Here is a 17528-nt window from a genome sequence, read left to right on the forward strand (position 1 = left end):
CTTCGATTTGATGGTCGGAGGTTGGTTCCCGGTTTCACTGGGTTTATCCGATTTTTGTGGCATTTCAGATCATGGACTTGGTGTGCTGCTTTACGGCGAATTTAGCTTAACGTTGAACATGGATTCGTTTTTCGGTTACATTTTAATTAGCCGAAAGGCAACGCGTTTCCTGCATTTCATTTTTTCTTTGACAGATCCGAAGTACGCCCCAAGATCCAATGTTGCGTTACGCGTATTTTGAATTTACAACGGGATATTTCCATTTCTCGATCGACGTAACGAATATCTAATTAAATGTCGAAATGAAGATGTGCTCGAGGACAGGACATTTATTTCATTAATCTACAATGGCATGACTCTAGACAGAAAATTCGAATTTGATGCCAGCTCTTTTTAGGAACGCTGGAAAAATTCATAAATCCTCGTCACATTCCGTAATAGGAGGCGGCGCACACTCGCTGTGCTTAATTCCGAATGAGTACATAGGTGGATTTTTTCCTGTGTTAAAGCGCGGAAGATACCGCGGGCCAGGTCCTGGTGTTTGTTCAAATGCTTTCAGCCGACTTCCTATGCTAAACGCAGGATAACGACGCCTTATCAAGTCATAATTTTGGCCTCCATAATTAGCCGGTCCAGGTCCATCAGCGGAGCGAAACCTCTTATTTACAGTTCCTCTGAAATATAAAGTCCATTATCCATCTATCACGATCAAACATTGCCCTTTTTACTACAATCTTCTCTATTAAGGAAAGAAATAAAAATGTCTGGAAATTAAAATGTTTCGCTTTTCTTGTTCCTCATGCGAATGTACATTGACGTACATAGAGAAGGCGCCTTGGGCCAATTTATCCGGAATATTTGGACCTATGCAGCTCGGCAAAATGTAGGCGCTGGGTCCCGGTCCACAGTCGCTGTATCTGTCTTTATATCTCCATTGAATCGAGTAAGCTGGAGGTCTGGGGTTGTGGTTCATGGGAGGACATTTTTCTGGAGAATACGCCCCTGGTCCGGGATCGGCTTGCCCCACTAAAATGTTATACGTTTTCATTATCTCTTAAATGATTGAATTCTTCTTACTGCCGGCTGCGCGATGTTAATGTTAAAATCGCGGCCTTTTTTTGTTAAGGCGTTAATTGTTGATTTATACTGACGTCTCGTGTGTGGCTTGGAGCCTATGGTGAATGCCGGCGATCTTTGCGGTCCATGGTTAGTTAAATTGTCGGTTTTATAACGGGGGCCTGGTCCCACGCTGTACTCGGCTCGAGATGGCCGGAAACGCATACTGTATGCCGGATTTCTATGCTTGGATGGATCGTGATCGACATACCCAACTAACGTCTTCAGAGCGTATTTCGGCCCGGGACCTGAATAACGGCCAGCGATGTAAAATTTCAGAATCAATATATAATCTTGCAAAATTGGGCGAACCTTTCATCATGCAGTTTAGCATCTTCGGTTTGTTTTCCTTGTCCTCCATCGCGCTCGGAAACCCCTAAAAATGTAAATCGCTCGAAAATGTGTAAAGGACGTAGAAAAGGTTAGCAAAAGCGAGAACTTATGAAAGCGGAATGGAGAGGTCTGAAAACGGCATTATTTAACGATGTTCGCGTTCTTTTGTACATACCGTTTTCTACGCCTTGTGTCGCCAAACTCTTGTGCACGTTTCAACAATTTTCCTGTCTTTCTGTTCAGGTTAATTTCGTGCTGTTAAAATTCACAGTTCGGGAATTTTTAATATGACCTTTTTTTATTCGAATGAAAGATTAATTGAGGAACTAGGAAGATTTTACGGAGACAGGGAGACACCCTGTAGATATCGATTTCGTTGATAAAGTCGGTAATACAGGAAAATATGATGCAGCGCCATCTTGAATAACACTCTGAAAGTTGTTACTCGGAGAAGGCATGTCCTAACCTAAAATTTAATTCGACAGCGACGCTGTACGGACCTGCGATGACATTTTACGTTTTCAATAATTTCCTTCGATAATTGGTGAAATAATCGTTAAGCTGCTGAGCAAGTAAACTTAAAATTTTTATTGTTTTAATGGGTATTCACACAAATTAAGGATGAGTTCACAGAAAGGGAACGCCAGTCGCACGAGATCACAAAAGTATCAAAATACTTTTACTTTTAAGAATAATCTGCACGATAAGACACCGAAAACCAAGTACATTAACAGCATAAACGTTGGTAATGTATGCGAAAGATGTAAGAAGATTATTGAGTGGAAAATTAAATACAAGAAGTACAAACCTCTGAAAGCTCCGACAAAGTGCACCAGATGTCTGCAAAAAGTGGTGAAGGAAGCGTATCACATCAAGTGCACTTCATGTGCGAAGGAAGACAATACCTGCCCAAAATGCGGAGAGAAAGCTGAGCTTGTTTCACCTAAATTAACCGAAAAGGATCAGTTTAAACTGGATGCTGAAATGCAGGCGATGTTGAAAAGTTTACCCGAGCGTAGCAGGAGGACTTTCATCCGATTCGTCAACCGAAGAGGTTTGTACATATTAATCGTAATCCAAATTACAACAAAATGTATAATAATATCAATAAATGGCTCCAGGAAACTCAAAACATAAAGAAACAGAAGATGAAGATAAGGATAATTCAGCGAATAAAAAATCCCTAAGCGATCGTTCTTCCGAGGAACACAGAAACTATGATGCAGAGGATACCGCATTACACGAAGAATTATTATTGAAGCTGAAATCAATGGCTTGCGACGAAAAAGACTGTGACTCCAGTAGTGAGGATTTTGAATCTTCCGACGAAAGTAGTTAGATCAAAATATATTCCTACAGACTACACAAAAGTCATATTTTTTAATCTCAAACGATCCAACATAATTATATTTATTTTGGGGTGGACCACGAATCGCCAATAGCTTGCATGGGTCCCAGGAGTTTTCTCCCAAAGCTTCTATTCATATTATCCCTAATTGGCATGCAGATATCCTAAGATTAGATAATTGGATAATGCCTCCCCTCCTCGAATTAGGAAGCGTAGTCGGCGAATTCTAAATGAAATTGAATTAGCAAAAGGGAGGACCGACGTCTACATCCGCCGAGGTCATTTCGGGTCGAAAGTTCGCCAGGGCAATCTCTATAGATAGAGAGTCTCGCCTTTCCTGACAGGTGAAACGAGATTAAATATGCATCGGCATTTGCGCGACTGAATGTCAATCCGTCAACCGTTCTGCCGGCTTGGAGGAAGACTGGGCGGCGAATTAGCCAAACTTTGAAACGCTTTTAAAATATACATTATACATGTCTGACCCACATCTCCTCAACCCAACGAAAGTTGTGCATCCGTAAGCTGCGTCCGATTATCCGGCAAACCTGGGGTTACGGAAAGAATTAACGATACAGGTAGCGGGGTCCGTTTGGCCGGAAATAATCGCGCCTCTCGCGAATCCACTTGCCAATTTAGAGTTTGTCATTAACGCGGCCGTCTCTACCGAAGTCCAAACTTGGCGCGAGCGAACGTCAAGTTACACTGCAGTTTGCGATACGCAACAGGAATGCCGGATAAATGTTTCATACCCTCCGCGCAAACAATTTCGCCCTCGGCTCGCGATATCGCGGCATGGGCATATATTTTTAATCAACTCTGCAGCGAAAATGCCCGTCTCTTAAAAAATTAACGGCCGGTGGAGTCAGATCGGAGATAGGCGTTTCGGCCGGCGCATTCATCGCGCGACCTGCCGAAAATCTAAACACATCTTCTCTCCGCACCCTCCTCTCATTTCCCGACGAACTTCCCGTAAAAGGAGCTTATCGCTCGTCGACTATCCTTGCACCGCCGTAACTCGCGCATCTTTTTTCAGACCCAGAGGTCCGAACATCTGCCGGAGGCCGAAAAAACGTGGAAAACCCATTCGAATAAGAAAGATGGGAAAAGCTTGCGAGCCCGCTGTCCCCGAAATTGATTTGATTTTACGAACCGGAGGAGGGAATCCCAATATTCGGAGTGGATTTTATTCCTCCGACCTGGTGCCTATTAAAAATGTCGAGGGCGATCCGCCGAGGTTTACGGAATTGGATCCAGACGAGGATGGTATGATTTCAATAAATTTTTTATAGACGGAAATTAGTCTCTCGACGGCTGAGATATGAAGGGCGAGTTGAAGATGGTATTGGCTGGAGTTTGCAGCCACACTTTGGATGTTCTCTACGTGTTCACCACCAATACCATCCGAACGACTCACGCATATCGATCGTTTGACCTCGACGGGTTGGTGGTTCTATTCGGCTTTTGTATTTTTAATACGGCTCGTCTTGGTTCGCAAACCTGTCAAAGAGAGATCGTCGCTCATGCCGAGTCAACGACCGTGATCGAATCAATATTTTCTCTGCCACATTAGCGGAAATGTCTCGTAAAAGCCTGATAACGGACGTCCTCTCGCTTGCTGCAGCGAACGGGATTGCCGATCGATCGTTTATTATTAATTATTCATCATTTAGATCTAGCCTGATCATCGATAATGGAGAGATTTTCCGGACATCCCGAGGTCTGAAGTTCTATCGATTATTCAATCTACCCTGGCTTTTATGGACGACGAGATAGAGGTCGAAAATATTGAAGAAGAAATCGTTGGAATAATCAACGACTGTCTGCGCAGCTTGAAATAAATCTACGTGTAACGGGTGAGTGATCGGCATCGTTTATTTTCCAAAAAGTCATTTATTTCATTTCCATGACATCGTTATAACATTCTCTCTGACCTTGTTCCAGGAGTTCGCGGGGCTGATAAAACATTCGCGGTATGTAAATGATATATTATTATTTTTTATATAAAACCTATCCCACATGTTGCATTGAAATCAGACGTGCATGTTCTAGCTCTATAAATTCGGCAGTATTCTTCGAGATCGAGTCGGCCCGGAAGCGATGATTCCATACTCTCATATGTTCATGATTATTGCCCGAAAGCCAGTATCTCATCAAAGGCTTTCTGAGCAACAATCAAAAGCATAAAGAGTACCTTATCGGCCAGGCTCGGTGAGTGCAATTCCTGAAACAAAGAAGTTCCATTGTACAAGATTTTCTAATCGGCTTTCTTTATTATTAAAGGGCTGTCATCGAGCAGAAAAAACATATAGGCGTTTTTCGACGCTCCACCGGCAGCAACAATGGCGTAAATATTTGCGACTGGCCGTGTGACTCTCACGCGATCGCAGTTGGGCTAAATATTGATCTGCGAGCGAGATGACGTGGCCGTTTCTTTTGCAACAATAAAATATCGTCCAAGGGGTTAACGGCCGTGACTCTACGGGATTCGTATGCAACGTTTGCGTTTACCGGCTCGGCAATAAAGGACTCGAAGTGGACGCGACTGATATTTTATAGTTGAATACTTTGATCGAACGGACGCTTTGAAGTGCGGGAAATTTACAAGCGAGACGGCCGAGCCGTGCCCGATGTAGACGTACAAAAGAGAATTCGATTTGCAAGTCTATAAACGCGTGTTTCCGAGCGCCCGAGCAAAGAGGTGTTTGCCTCGGTATGATCTCTACAAGGGCAATTAAAATGGGCGTGCGAACTTGAATTTATTCCAAGAGGTAATCCCCGTCCTCATTTTTTTTCTTCACCGTCCCCTGTGCATTCGCGTTATCATATGAAAAAATAATGAAAATAAATTAGAAGTTCCTCGTTAGCGGGTCGCGTCTCGAGCCCGGAAATGCCCGGAGTGTCTGCAAATATAGATCGTCAAAGGTCTTCTCTCGAGTAGGAACGCTGGTCGATCTTGAGCGTTTCCTTTCGACGTTCAGAATTCCGTACATGTCGTACTTGAAGGGCTCTCGAAACCGCGGAGTACCGACTAGGGAATTTACTCGAGCAACTGTATGCGAAACTCGATAGCCATCGCCGTGATTGAGCGTAGGTAATTGACTTCGTTAAAGCGACCCCCGCGAATTTCTGGCTCCTCGAGTAACGTATTTAATTCCGAGTAATTATGTTACCTTCAAAGAAAGTACCGACGTCGACGGAAGAATATATAGTTTCCCCTGAGAAGGAAGGCGAACGTGTTAATTTAGCTCTACGAAGGAATTATATCAGAGATTTTTTAGGGCATTTTTTTCTCTCTCCAAGTTAATCGCACGTTGCTGTTCACTTTGTACATACATGGACACGTTAGATTGTCCGCGATACGGCGCGAGCGAAGGACGAGGAAAAATCACGAGGTGTTTTAAACGTAATTGCATTCCCTATGCGCAGACACTGAGTCAACACTGATAATTGAATTTGCGGCCTGGAACTGGCGAGCCTGCACGGTTAGCCGCAGTTTAAACAGAGACCTGTAATCGAATTTTATCGCCTATTAACTCCGATAACATATTCGTTTCCAATAAGAAATATTCTTTCTGACGAGGAAGGTTCACTTCGGTTCGAGCAATGAACTCGAGATGAGAACAGCCGAGAGATTCGGAATTGCCGCTCCGAGGCGTGACTTCGCGAGCAAGATTACGCCGGCAATTTGAAAAGAACCAGCTCTGGGGAAAGGACTGCAGAATTTTCTAATACAAGAGCGACGTCAGGTTGAACTAATCGCCGCATAACGTAACTCTGACATTCGGTCACGTGCAGGATCGCAGGTGTCCGGTTGCGTCTCGCGTCAAGAACACATTAAGAACATTCAGCCAGGCGCGGTGTATTTTCGTGGAGGAAGTCAAAGCGTGGATGAAGGTTTTCTAATCGGAGAAAGGCGCGAAAAGAGACAATACCCAGAGGATATTTACATACAGGTGTACTTTGATCCAAATAAAACGGAGATCGAAAGGGTACCGCATGCACAAATTAACCAAAGGCCGTAAAACATGGAGGTTAGGGGCAACTTTACTCAACCTTCCCTTGACTTCCAATGAACGGGTCCGAGTGGAGGTCGGGGGTCGACGCGATGGGCGGAATTTAATGCATGGTTTCCCCAAAGAAGACCGATTTACCGGAAGAAGGTCCATCGGCGAGAGGTCCTCGCAATCGTGAAAGTCCCAAAAGATCCGAAAGCGTGCTCGCCCGCGGTCTTCGAATGCCGGATAGGATTTCGATTCCACGTAGTGACGTAAAGAGACTCGCGGGCCGGCTGCGGTGCGCGCCAAGTACATTCGGGCACGCGGGTGCATTCCGCACGCGGGAGGAGCCGGAGCCGGCGCTGGGCGACCCATCGCCCTCGAAATCGTGAACGCGAATGGTCGGGATGGCTCGGTTGGCAAAATACTGGGAATGCTGGGAATATCGGGAAAGGGGTAGCTGCAGGGCAAACGGGCGGAGGAGGAGTCGCGGATTCTGCGCTGACGAAACCGCATAGTTTCCGTCCGCCGTGACTACCTTCCGTCGATTAGTTAATCGAATCGCCGTAATTTTATCATTTCTGCGTTAACCCGACCGCGGATACCGCGGCGCGGAATGACGCCGGCCTACGGGCCCCGGAAATTCCTCCGCTGGCCGAATTCCCGGATCTCGCGAAGAGTCCTGCACCCCTTTTTAAATTCATTCCCCTGATTACCGTGGCGTTACGCGGTTCGTTACGTTACGTTAAACCCGCGCACTGGCTTCGCCATTCTTAACGTTACGCAATCGTCCCACGTAACGCTTTCGTGGCCCGTTCGAAGGGCGCTTTTTCTCGACGAATTTCTAACGCGTCATTTCTTCGTTATCAGCGTATCGATGGGTCGGTGGGGCGCTCCTTTCGTATATACCAGATCGGAATCGGATTGGTGTGGCCCCGTAGGAACGAAAGACCGCCCACTCCCTAACGGGGCGATTTTTCTCCTCGCGTTCGCTATGTCAGGGTAGGCAGTTGGGCAGTCATTCAATGGGCGTGGGCGGTCTCTCTCGGACTTCGGTCTCGCGAATGGCCGCGTGGCCAGGGGCTTGGGGCTATGGGGAATTAGGGGTTCTTCCACGCACTTTCCCGCACGGCACCCGCGTAGTCCAAGTTTCTCCCAAACGCGTTCGTTTCGACATCCAAAGTCGTTTAACAAAGATGGCCGTACGCCATATATATACTTTGGATGGTCGAAAAGAACGCGTTTCGGGATTTTATATATATCATACCCTATGGGGACGCATGAGACACGAGGCAGGGGGAATAGGGAATTTTTTTCCCACTTTTCCTGGCATGGCACGCGTAGTTCATATTTTCCTCGGAACGCGTTTCTTTTTAGATTTTTAAAAAATCCTATAACGAACCTGGAGATACGAGGATGCGTTCATGTTTTTTCCACTTTTCGTAAACGTCCTAATTTAATTCCAAATTCACTTTCAAATTTCCTCGAAATTTGGGCGACGATGGTGGATGTCGTATCGTACTCGGTAGAGATATATGGGGAATTGATTTTCCCATCGACCATTAATTTTTTTATGCGGCATTCTCACACTCTAAAAAAAAAAGTATGATGATGGTCATCCGACGTGCGCGTCACACCCCATGGGGGGTGATCCGGTCATTTGCGAGATTTCGCCGGTCAATGGGAAAACGATTCCGTCCTGCGGATTACGGACGCGCGATTAATCGATCGGCATCCCGATCCTACGACCCCTCGAGACTCGGCCAAAGTCCCTAATTCCACTTTCACAGGGGACACCGAAAACGCATTCTAATTCGCGAGGAAAAAAAGAAAAAGCGCTCTCGAGGAGCACTTCGATATACGAGGACGATTCTTCTCGCCCCAACGATGGACGGGCACTTTCCTCCAGTTTTGTTGTAATTCGCGGTGGCCCCTTAAAAACGATAATCCCGAGAGGAAATCGATCGTTTCCTCGAGCCGAAGTTTTCATCTCGCCGGGTGAAATCCCTCCTTCGGCGCGATTATTTTCCCGTAATTTTTTTCACGGGGGTGAAAAAAAGTCGGAAAAAAGTAAAATGCCGTGCGCTCGTCCCGGACGGAAAAAGGAGACGCGATGAAAGTTCTCGATTGTTCCACGCTCCGGGCAATTCGACACGCCCGAGACAATGATGCCGAGTTAATCGCTTCTTACTTTTGCCCGGGACAAGTACGTACATAAGACGGCCGACACGCAACCGTGCCGTGCCGTCTCACGGTGCGACTCTCGACTCGACCGATCGGTCGATCTCGGATCGATGGATCGAACGGTCGGCGGACCGATCGGCTGGGTGGTCGAAAAATGGCGGCGGACACGCTTCCGCGGTAATCTCCTCCGATCCGCTCCGCCGAGAAAAAGGAATTAACGTTTACGAGGAAACTCTTGGCGATCTCCTTTTTGCAAACCACCTGTCGCGATCGAAGAAATTATCGGAGGTTTTGCCAACCTCGCCCAGCCGAGCGGATCGGAGCGAACTCTAAGAAGGAGCGGACGAGTTTATCGATCCCTGCCCCAAAAAAGGGGGAAAAGGGATGCCTCGTCCACTTCCTTTTTCCCGTTTCGAGGCCGGAAATCGGAGATAAGTGGAGATTCTTCTTCGTCGAAAGTTTCGAGGCATCAAGGCGGATCGCCGAAGGAGAGGACGAGGCTTATCGATCCTTTGCGATGGGGAGAAAAAAATATTTTATTGCCCCCCCCCCCCTCCCTTTTTCCCCAATTTTCTTCTACATAGCTACGTAAATCCGCAATGGAAATTGAGGAAAAATGTAGTTTCATTCCTCGCTAAATGTTCGGTATGGAAAAAAAAAAAGGGAGATATTCAGCGCGGATGGCTGAAGACAAGGACGAAGCTATCGATCTTCCCGTGGCGAAAGGGGGAAAAAATATTTTAATCCCTCCTCTTTTTTTCCCTCTTTTTCTACCATAGAGCTACGCAAACCCGCGCTCGGGAATCGAGGATAAATGCAGTTTCATTCCTATTCGCTAAATGTTCAACGTGGAGGGAAAAACGATATTCAAAGCGTCCGAGCGGATCCGGCGCTCATCCGCTCGAGATTAACCGCGAAGACGAATAGGATATCCCTCCTCGGTTGGAGATTTTTTTATCGACTCTATCGGAGACTAAATCCGCCGGGACGGAGATCCATTGTCGCGGAGGGGAAACAAGGAACGAAACGGAAAATGCAAAAGGGAAAATGGACGTTGTCGAGGTCGCCATTAATGACGGAAAAGTATATAATAACGAGCCGGGTTTTTGCTTTATCTTTTTGTTGGTCGCAAGGCCAGGTAAGTTAAGGACGCGGCCGACGGACTTAACTATTTCGACCGAGTCGAAAAACGTCCTCGTGCATTCCGTTACCTCTCTTTCTCCTATTTATTACCTCCTCTCATCACCTCCATTGTTCCTTTGCATCTCTCCGCGCGTATCTTTAAAGAGCGCCCGCGATCCGGCGCGCATTTCCTCCTTTTCCGGGAACGCGTTCGTGCCTTCTACTACACACCTGGATGAATTTCTGAACTGGGACACGTGGCATAATCGGATCGCCGAGTTCCGACTCCCAAATTTCTGGGATCTCGCGACAGGTTGATTAAAAGTGCTCGCCGATTCCCCGCGGGCTTCGACCCCGGCGTAATATCAATGATTAGTGCAGTCGCGAGGGTTTTTTCATTTCATTTTCCTTATTTTAAAATCGACACCTGGATTTTCCTCAGCGTAGATAAGGAGGCGCACAAGGGGATGCGATTATTCGACACGCGGTATGGATATAAAATCGCCTTCGATATGTTAAAAAAAAAAAAATCTTACGACTCACGAACTTGTCTTTTCGGAATACTCTGTGTAGGGATGCGATGAGTTGAATATTTAAATACCTTAAATTCGAGTCATTTTTATCGTGACTTCATTTGTCGGTATAAACAAATGCAAATTATATACTCGCACCGAGATCCTCGAGTCGTTTGACTCTCAAACTCGTCATTGACTCTTGAGCTCATTATTGACTCTTAAACTCATTATCGTCCTTATCGATCCTTAAAATCCTTGACTCGACTCGCCGAGTCCAGAAGGTATGCGAACGAATTTTTGTTCCCATCGCAGAGTCGTCGATTTGAAGTTAATCTCGAGTTGGCAGCGTTTTCAAATTCGAGTAATTCGAGTCGATAATGTGATCGACTCGTCACATCACTACCGAAACGCGACCGCGACTCTTTACGAGAGTGCAACGGTGCACCGAGGAAGGAACGATGTCACGTTTCTCCTCGGTTCCGCAAGGTGCGAAACGCGCAACGGGACGAACAAACGACGGAATAACGAAGCAACGAGAAGGTTTTCCTCCGGACGGGCAGAGATACGGAGAGAGGACGGATTTGTTGCCCGTCACGCGACAACTAAATCCTGTCGAGGCCTCCAACCTCCATGTACTTCCTTTCTCCCTTCTACCTCTTCCTCGCTCCTTCTCTTATGCCGGTCCCCTCTCCTTGCATCCCTTCTACGGCGCTAGAAAAAGACGGGGCAATATTAAATTCCCTCCCTCCATTTTTACCTCCTTTCAGGAGCGCGGTTCATCCGCGAGCCGTCCACGCCCATTAAGGACTCCTCGATACTCTCCACTGTTGCTCCGATTTAATTAATACCCCCCTTTTCTGTAAAAGTGCTTCTTCCCTACCTACGAGATGCGGTTTCTCTTTCGCGTCGAGACCTCTTCGCCTGCAGTCCGAGCTGGGAAAAATTCCACGGATAATAAATACAAGATATAAAAAAAAAATATATATATAGTAGATAAATTACGAGAAACGACAGACTTTTATTGAGAAATCGTGAATTTTGTGCAGTGTATTTTGCGTACCGGGTGTTTGTCGATGCCTCGACCGAATTTCACGTAAATCGCAAGTCGAATCCGCGCTGTCGAAATTGGAGGAATAAATAAATGGATAAAAGTTGAGGCTGAACAAATAGGTGAATAAATGGTTACGTATCGAGGGCCGATATTTGTTGGGAAATTGTGATTCTTGTTTAGGTACACGCTGTGTAATATTTATTTACTAGGACTGGTGAAGTATCGACATCCTCGAGGCGGATATTTGACGGGGACCTTGCAACTCTTACTCGGGTCCACCGAGGGGGCGTAAAATGGACATTTTCCCCGATGTTCATTAGAAAATCCTGATCGACTCGTGGTACATTCTGCATATTACTTCTTTAGTTTCTCACAGAAGAGGATCGAAGTGCCGGGAACCTGGAGGCGAATCTCCAGCTCGGAACTTACAACTCGGTCACTCGGGCCCACCGAGGGGCGCGTTGGGTAACGGCAGAGGTCGTAAAGCGGGCGTTTTTCCCGGCGTAAAAAATCAGGCGATCCTGAAAAGTAGCGCGGCGAACCGGGCCGGTCGGAGCGATTCCGCGGCTAAATAATAACGACTCTTTTCCAGGGAAGATGCGAGCCGGAGCTGCTCCTCCAGCGGCATCCTGCAACATCCAACGGCTCGGGGAGGAGGAGAGGAGGGCGAGAGAGAGACCGCGGGTGTCAGTCGAGAGCCAGCCTTGAGAATCTCGAAGCCGCGGCTACCGAGGGAACGGTGCTCGTTGCAAATGAGCGCTTAGAAGCGATACCGAGAACTCGGCCTCTGTACCGCAATAAACCTAAACCGAGTAATATCTAGGGGAGTAATGCGAATACCAAGGCTTCGAGCGTTTCCTGGGAAATCGATGGCCGCGAGTCCAACCGAAGCGGTCAAATTCCTACGGAGATCGTTTTATTTTCCCTCTTATTCGGACTCTCCTCGCTTAACTCTCGAAATCTCGACCACGTGGCGAACGTCCGGCCCTTTAAATATGGCGGCGAGGCCCGACCGAGCGAAACGAGTCGGCAAAAGACTCCGACTTATCGGTTTCCGCGTGGACGGGCATCGCGATAAGAGCCGGCTCCTTTTAAAAACGTGAATTTATATATCAAGTCCACCGTTATCGGCGCGATTTCCGCGCCGGATTTCCCTGGAAATCGCGGTGGTCCGTTGCGGAACCGACTTTGCCGAGGTGGCCATCCTTTTGCCCTCGTAAATAGTTAAACACTCGTTGCTTCTGGAGTACTTATCGAGCGTCCGGTATCGTACGATGACTGTAACGGATAACAGGAAGAGAGGACCGCCGATCGAGATCGAGAAAAGGTTCCTTCGGATCTCCCTCCTCTTTATCTCGTTTTCATTTATTCCTCTAATTAAGTGCACCTCCGCGTTGCTAGAAAGCCTAAGGAAAAGAAATCCTCGGTACTCTCCGGCGTCTCGACAGCCTCGACAGGAATTAACGGTGAAGCCGGCCATTTTTGCCCGTTAATTATTCAACCCGCCGTTCAGGGGTTAACCGATTAACCGAAACCCTGCGCGGTCGTTTTAACGGGAATTTATTGAAAATGGAAAACGCAGCCGGCCCTCGAGAGTAACGCACATTTCGAACAACGAAGTCCTGTATCGAACTAACCCCTTTGCGTTTTAATCTTTACCTTATCACGAGGTATCGACGATTCGAGATTTTCACGAATGTTCATAAAATAATCTACAAAGATTTAGAGCAAACGGAGACTGTCCAATTTCTTATCTTGGTTAGAGAGTAAAAAAATTCATTATATATATTATATCGCGTCGAATTATATAGCATTGTTTCAAATATCGACACCAATGACAAAGATACCATTCCCTAAATTATATATAATTGCGCGGGAAATATTTCCTTGAGAAGAGAAATTGTCAACTTAAAATAGTTTTCTTTACTCGATCTGACATTTCTTTGGAAATCAAGATTTTGTGGTCGCAATACATGTTCCTCTCTATTTTTTTTTCTGAGGGCAGACGGGGCGATTAACTCTAATCTCTCGTTAGGTAATCCTTGATTACGGATCTTAATTCCAATGTCGGCTCTTGGAGTATCATCCCCCGAGGACCTGGCGCCCGTTTCAAATCGATCTGGATCGATCTCCAGTGGAATGATCGACGCGTCGAGATATGTCGGGCATTTATGTGGCGTTATGTAACTCGTTACCTGTGTGCCGTGCAACCACGTGTAACCACGTGTAACCGCGACGTGTGGCGAGAATTCTTGCGAGCGAAGAGAGACGAATTACCGACAGCTGCGGGCAACAGTTCGGACTCGATAGTTGGCTCGGTAGAGACTCTCGGAGCCCTTTGCCCTTGGGGTATACACCGAGCTAAGAATCCGAGGCTCCGGCGTAGCCGAGAAACTACACCAGGGGATCGTACACAGGTTAATACAAGTCATGCTCGAAGCGTGCATTCTTCGCAGGGGTTCTCCGGCCTTCAGCGGACCTCGCGGCCGCCCAGGAAAAAGGAGCAAGGGTGCTCTCCACCTCGACGAGAAAATTAATGGAAATTTAACGCTTCTACGAACTGATCCAAATCAAGCCCCTACGATAAGTCGTGTCCTCGTGCTAATTAACTCTATTGAGTTATTCTACGAGCTCGTTCATTGCATTTAAAAAGAAATATTTTAAGTATTGCATTTAAAATAAAAATATTTTAACCGAACCCGTGTTAATTAACTGTATTGAGTTATTCTACGAGTTTGTTTATTGGGTTTAAAAAAATATATTTCAAGAGGTACAATTTTTAAATACTAATTAGTGAAATTACTCGCTTTTGTTTATTGCCACCCAACGTGGTTTCAATATTTTTAATATTTATTGGTGACCACACCAGGAATGATAAATTTGGATAGATCGATATATGATGTGTGGACGTAGTAGAACTCGATTTAACCGAGCAGATTACGAATCGCTGCGATTTATCGTTACGAGTGAGACTAGCTTTAGACGATACGGAGTGAAGTTTTCGATGGAAGGAAATTCATGGTTTGCTCTTTCGACAAGTCCTGAAAGTGAACGTAGATATTGAACAAAAAATTTGTTTTAGACTTACTGGATTCATTTTAACTGGAATTTTGGGATCGCTTGTGGTTTGTGGTCGAAGATCTTCGTATATGTCGCTGTATGTGTTTGAGAACATTTTGGTTTACTATCGAGCACCCCGAGTGCACAAACCGGTGTAGTTTACGAGTCGCACGTCCGTAGAGAACCACTGACCGTGCCTATTGTATTATTCTATTTAGAATATATGCTTTATTTGCTCGTTTTCCGGCATCGTAGCTGGACGTGCCTTATTGCCCTCTGTGCCATGCGGCACAACCTGCTTACAGGAAACGACACACATCGCTCGAGAGGCCCGTAATTCTCCAATTTATCCGGCAAATCGATACGTCCGAGCCGGAATCGATAGCACGTGCATATTGTTATTTTAAGACGTGGGAAGAATCTCACCGCGCGTGCCCGACCTTCGACAAGCTTCCATCCCTCATTTCGTCCTTAAAACTCGCGGAACGCCATGAAATATGCGCCATTTCTACGAGAAATTTTCAAGTCACTTTTCAAAATCAAGGTGGAGTAAAAAAAGGAAATTCTGTCGTCCCTTTCCCCCTCATCTCATAAGTTAAGGTCTTCTCGGATACCTCCTATACTCAGGTACTTAACGGAAATATAAGCGGCATTATAATAATTGCTGAAAATATTAATTCCTTCACAATTTTCCTATTCTTACGTAATTACGGAGGCCTTCGGGAAAAACCTGAAATATCAGTTTCCACAAAAAAATGTGATGTTGGTTCTAGTGTAGGCTAAATAAAAGAAAATTTTCTTCGAAAAATGACATTTCCCGAGCATTGCGTTCTTCCTTAGAGCCTTCATAATCACGTGATAAAGTTTCTAACGATTCGGTGCACCCTGTTTAGTAAAAATATTTATACAAATTTTCTAATATATATATATATATTAGATTCAGGTATATCAGATATTCTATATAGAATGACCCTTTCGTATCACCTTAACCACGGTTTAGTTTTCCGCAGGACTTGCGCTAAAAAGCGGGGGCACGTTTCTCTTTTCTTCCGGTTCTTCTTATCGAGCTCATTCGCTTATCGGCGGACTTTTCGACTAGGAGGATTTTTCTCGCCTGGTCCGTTGTCGGGCAAAGAGCGATCCGATTCGAGAGGTGGAAATCCCGCTCGATGCACATCGGGGAGGCCGCGGCTCGCTGCAACCCTCGGCGACTAAAAATAACACAAAGCGGCGTCCTTTCTGCGCGTTGTATGCGACTCGGTTGTGCAGATAATTAGCCAATTAGTTTATGTAAGGCGGGTTACGTAAATGTAGGCTGGTGTGAAATTGGCAGGACGCTTACCGGGACTCCTCGAGGCGAAGACACGCCGTATGGAAACGTTCGCTCCTTGAACGGCTAACGAGGTAATGGAGGCTCATCTCGCGAAAACCAACCCCAAGAGGGACGCTAAAGCGAAATCTCGTTACGACGGTGTTTTCAGGAGCCGTTCTCTTTTCGAGGCCCTGTCGGGTCCCCTACGCGTTTTGGGAGGGATGGACCACGTCGTCGCCCGGTCGCCATGACGACCCTACTGTGCGGGGATAAGCGAGATATCGTACGACCCTCTTTCACGGAGGAACCATCTTGAAGAATACGCCCGCGACCATCATGGCACTTCCGAACGACCGCCGGAATTTCGGAGTCTCTCGCCGCGCTCTCTTTCCTCCGGAAGAAACTAACTAATTCTTTTTTTCCGCGAGTCCATCGAAGAGAAGTCCCGGTGCGGGAAAAAGGAGCCCGTTAGGAGGTGGGCTCTACGTGCTGCAAGCGGACCATAACAAGGGGGGGATAAGCCTCGATGATCGGTGCCGAACGGGATGAAGACCGTCGTTTTGCGACTCCACGGATAAGACTTTGAGTCTTTGTCGAAACTCCACGCGAAAATTCGATTATTTCGAATCTAGGATAGGTAGGGTTTGATTTCTGAATTCCAGGCTCGGTACGCCCAACCATCGACCATGTACTAACAGAACCGATTATGTTCAACATGGCACGGCCCTTGACGAGACCGATTATTTTTATCGCAAATATTCTGGTTCGGTTTCATTGGCTACTTTCTTTTTTTTACAGCTCCAAGTACTGACCACGCCTAACGTTGCTTAATTTCGGTAGTGTCATGAGAACCGGCGACTTTCAATATGGCCCGAGCGTTGACGAAATCGATTATCTTTTCGAAAATGATCCCTCTCCGTTTCTTCGCGAGCGCAAAGCACGTTTCGAAACGGAGAGGGGGGTTCCCCAGGATGTGCGGCGAGGTCGGAGCAGAGAGTCGGTCATGAAAAAGGAGAAGGTAGATTGTTCTTTTGCCCCGGCGAATCGGAGCAAAAATGGCCCCGCAAGAAGCGGGGTCCGTTAGGAGGCGGACCATAACGCCACGATTGACCGGTACCGAACAAGTAACCGAGCGCGATTTCACCTCGAATCGTTTCGCCGTTGACACCGGCAAGAAGAGCGACGATTCTTTCCTGGAATCCCAGAAAATTTCAAGCGAACGAAAGAATTCGTCGAGCCAGTCACCTCTCGGGGTCGTCCCAATCGAGATATCGATGAAAACGATTCCCTTCATTGATAACCGATTGCCTTCGATTTCATATTACAAATAAGAACGCGATTAAAGTCGTGGCAATGTTTCGGTAATTTCCAGCGATTTCCAACGATTTTTTCTAGCGATTTCCAACGATTTTTTCTAGCGATTTCCAGTTGATTTCCACGTGATCTCGGGCATTAAAAATCCATGATTTCCTGAGTGTCTCCCCCCTTG

General features: G+C 46.4%; 2 protein-coding genes across 3 annotated transcripts; one reads left to right on the top strand and one right to left on the bottom strand.

Annotated features, from left to right (window-relative positions):
- Positions 1 to 393: 393 nt before the first annotated feature.
- LOC105699660 (outer dense fiber protein 3) lies at positions 394 to 1793 on the bottom strand. The gene is made up of 5 exons (XM_012424806.1): positions 1625 to 1793; positions 1429 to 1492; positions 1152 to 1364; positions 822 to 1026; positions 394 to 674 (listed from the first exon to the last, which is right to left on the bottom strand). The coding sequence occupies exons 2-5, from the start codon at positions 1475 to 1477 to the stop codon at positions 413 to 415; spliced, it is 729 nt and encodes a 242-aa protein (XP_012280229.1). The 5' UTR covers positions 1478 to 1492; positions 1625 to 1793; the 3' UTR covers positions 394 to 412.
- A 128-nt stretch (positions 1794 to 1921) lies between these two features.
- Positions 1922 to 5611, top strand: LOC105699651 (uncharacterized protein C9orf85 homolog). Of its 2 annotated transcripts, XR_002762334.1 has the most exons (7): positions 1922 to 2503; positions 2571 to 2753; positions 3834 to 4063; positions 4471 to 4653; positions 4742 to 4770; positions 4850 to 5008; positions 5081 to 5611. XR_002762334.1 is itself a non-coding variant. In XM_023433858.1 (3 exons), the coding sequence occupies exons 1-3, from the start codon at positions 2071 to 2073 to the stop codon at positions 3890 to 3892; spliced, it is 675 nt and encodes a 224-aa protein (XP_023289626.1). In that variant the 5' UTR covers positions 1922 to 2070; the 3' UTR covers positions 3893 to 4376. The 2 variants fall into 2 exon arrangements, 1 of the variants encoding a protein (XP_023289626.1); XM_023433858.1 differs by lacking the exons at positions 4471 to 4653; positions 4742 to 4770; positions 4850 to 5008; positions 5081 to 5611 and having other exon boundaries at positions 3834 to 4376.
- The last annotated feature ends 11917 nt before the right edge of the window (positions 5612 to 17528 follow it).

Source organism: Orussus abietinus, unplaced genomic scaffold (genome assembly GCF_000612105.2).
Source record: "Orussus abietinus isolate OABI.00-Male unplaced genomic scaffold, Oabi_2.0 scaffold19, whole genome shotgun sequence".
Classification (NCBI taxonomy): domain Eukaryota; kingdom Metazoa; phylum Arthropoda; class Insecta; order Hymenoptera; family Orussidae; genus Orussus; species Orussus abietinus.